This window comes from Anneissia japonica, unplaced genomic scaffold, assembly GCF_011630105.1.
Source record: "Anneissia japonica isolate Jap-2015-1 unplaced genomic scaffold, ASM1163010v1 scaffold3709_len703521_cov189, whole genome shotgun sequence".
Classification (NCBI taxonomy): Eukaryota; Metazoa; Echinodermata; class Crinoidea; order Comatulida; family Comatulidae; genus Anneissia; species Anneissia japonica.
The window spans coordinates 578243-581343 of NW_022694779.1; the positions used below are offsets into that span (position 1 = coordinate 578243).

Below are 3101 nucleotides of genomic sequence, written 5' to 3' on the forward strand. Positions count from 1 at the left end.
TTGTATATATTATCGTTATATTTATTTGGAGAAAACACACATAGCTTTGCAACAGCTAATAACATAAATGTAAAAAGCATAATATATTTTTACTACACTCTACTACACTACTGTACATTTTCACATCATGATAAATACTATACACTATACTATATTATTTTATATATGTTTTGTTCAGAAGCACAGGGTATCTTCCTTGGTCAGATTGCACGCAAAATACCATATTTCTTACTTATGTCACTAATATATAATTAATAATACTCTTATCTGTGTATAAAAAATTAAAAGCTATTTTACTACATTTTAACAATTCATAAATTATAATTTAAAAATTCATCTAATTGGTTTTATGAATATAAAGTAAAAGTTTGTCAAATAAAAATGATAAATAATGAAATTAATCATAGGAATAATATTGGCATTTACCGATTCATCCAGATAAGTATTCAGAAAATGGATAAAAGCACGAAGTAGATAATAATTGCAAAAATAGCTATTCTTTACAGACAATACTAAGATACTCTGATAAATAAATAGGGTAGCCATTGGCAAATGCTAAATAAAATGACTACCTCTTACTTTTCATAACTTCAATGTTTAAATATTTATAGATTGTGAATTATACAATACCAGTGGCAGATTCAGGAATTTGACACAGAGGCGGCCTAGGGATGGAGGGTCTGGACCACCTTAGACCCAACATGGTTGGGGCAGAGGTGCAAAGATTTATGATTATGGCACCTCTGGATGGCTGGAAATTATATAAGCGCCACTGCGCTTATAAAATTGTTGGAGGCTTCGGTGCGGCGCTTATTCGAGAGCGGCGCTTAAAAAAAATACTGGCGTGGCACTTTCCATGACCGTTTCAATGTTACTTACTTCACGTATTCCCGTAGTTAAATAGGTCTATCATGGGTCCTATCATCGTAAACATGAAATGATTGTATCTTCGTTGTGTTATTTATTTATTTTAACACTGTGTACATTGAATTTAAAACCCTGTTTCATTACACACAGTGTAATATTATATACTCATGATTAAGCGCCGCAGCGCCTATTCAAGCACTTACAGTAACATCATTTTCTTTTTCTCACCATTTTAAAAATTAATTTTGACTAATTGGGTGTAGGAGGGCATTGGCCTGCCATCCCCTTGAATTCGCTACTGAATACCTTGATTAAAAAATGTCCTAATGGAGGAAAATAATCCTATGTTGTATAGCAATTTGGCCTAATAGCTCAGTTGGTAAAGTTACCAAGTAGTAATGAGAGTCAGAATTGTGATTGCAACAATACATTGCAAACTACCATCATAAAAATGTATACACTTGTATATAAATATGGAAATAGTATTAGTAATATGAAATTTCCGGATGTGTTTAGAATATCAGTGGGATTATCACTTAATATAATCACATGAATGTTTAGGATGTTGACACTGGTACATAGATAATTTACATTATACCGTGTGATATGTTTATTGTATAGTTTCTTCATATTTGGATGTTTTGAAATAAAAAAATACGCTAAATGGGTAGACAAGAAATTACAATAGAATTTACCACCACAATCAATCACTAAAACAGCTAACCAAATATCGTTAACACACACATGAAATTTACTCAAATGAGTACTCTACAATACAACACAGAAAACATCATTTTTGGTGAAAAGTATATGGTAAAAAATACTTGTTACATTACGGTGAAAGAAATTAAACACATACCATGTTTCTACAGTATACTGATTTTGTAGCAGAGTGAAATGTTTGTATCTTTATGTGTGGTTATACACCAGTCAATTAGTTACTAACAAACAATCTACTTCCCAGTTGTTCCCTATGCTCACTATCCTCACACAGAAAGCAACTACAGTAAAACGTCCATTTTACATACCCCTTGGTACCAAGGGGTTTGTAAATTGAAAAATTTGTAAATTAGATCGGGTTTCAGTTTCCAATACATAGGTCTAGCTATCGCCTGCTATTGAGCGCCGATAGGCTGACAGCGTCCAGGCCTAGCATGAACTGACAGTGAAGCAGCGTGGTCTATCGCGCTAGAGCCTAGCTGAATTTATCTTCGATAAAAACCAAATTATTTTAATCGCTGGCATTCTTCATAACAAAATGTTATTTAATCCTATTCAAACATCTGTATGTTTTATGGACCTTTCTATCGTGTTCTTTCTAGTTGTTAGATTGCTGAAATGTTTACATGCATTTCGCGATCATATCCAGCATTCACGATGTCAGTAAGTTGGTGACCCCAACACTCTCTTTCGTCATCGTAAACATGTGCGCTCAATCTGACGACACTAGCATTGGTAGTTCGTTGTTCTGGTTAGGTTTATTACATTAATATAGTGATTATTATACCAGAAATAGAAGAAAAGATGGAACTATTAATATCAAAATACCTATACAACAAACTTGATTTTATCAAGAAAAATATACATTATCACTTAGTAAAACGTGCGCAATCGGACTGTTTTACAGTAATTAATTGATGGGTCATGACGTCATCAGGGGCAAAGACCATTCGTAAAATCGACTATTCGTAAAATGGACGTTTTATTGTATTTCTTCCTGCATGAGGGCCTATGAAACGCAATCAGTGTCCCGGGATAGAATTGAAATAAGAATTTGGCCAAGGCAGAATGATATTTATTGATATTTGTACTGTAAAACATCTTGTTTGCTTGGTTATTATGGTGGGTTACAATTAGAGTATGAGTTACTAATATACAGTAGCACCAAGTCATTATACATACTAAACATACACAAATTAACCAGCTTTAATATGCTTCTAGTGTTGGTTCAAAAACAGAAAACTGGTTTTTAATCAGAAGTGTTATGGAAAGTGGCTGACCCTTAAACTGGACCACTGGTCCTCTACCCCATCCTGTAGAAGAACAAAGATGAAGTGAGTCCTCACACTGGTAGGTACTGGGATGCATTGGACCACTGTACCTCGATCTGCCCCATCTTGAACTGCAGGCCTTTCAACCAGCAGATGCGGATGTTACAGTTGAAGTTGTTAACCTCCCCTTTCGTCAACGATGGTGGTGGGTTGTTCAGAATGGTCTGTAGGCGAACTTGAGTG

At 34.4% G+C, this 3101-nt stretch overlaps 1 protein-coding gene across 1 annotated transcript in view; it reads right to left on the reverse strand.

The window, feature by feature from the left end:
• The window catches only part of LOC117101319 (protein unc-79 homolog), a 38270-nt gene continuing 35169 nt past the window's right edge, over window positions 1-3101 (reverse strand). The window contains exon 47 of the mRNA XM_033241285.1: window positions 1-3100. Coding sequence (XP_033097176.1) covers window positions 2930-3100 — 171 coding nt within the window. The 3' untranslated portion in view covers window positions 1-2929. The remainder of the gene's footprint in view (window position 3101) is intronic.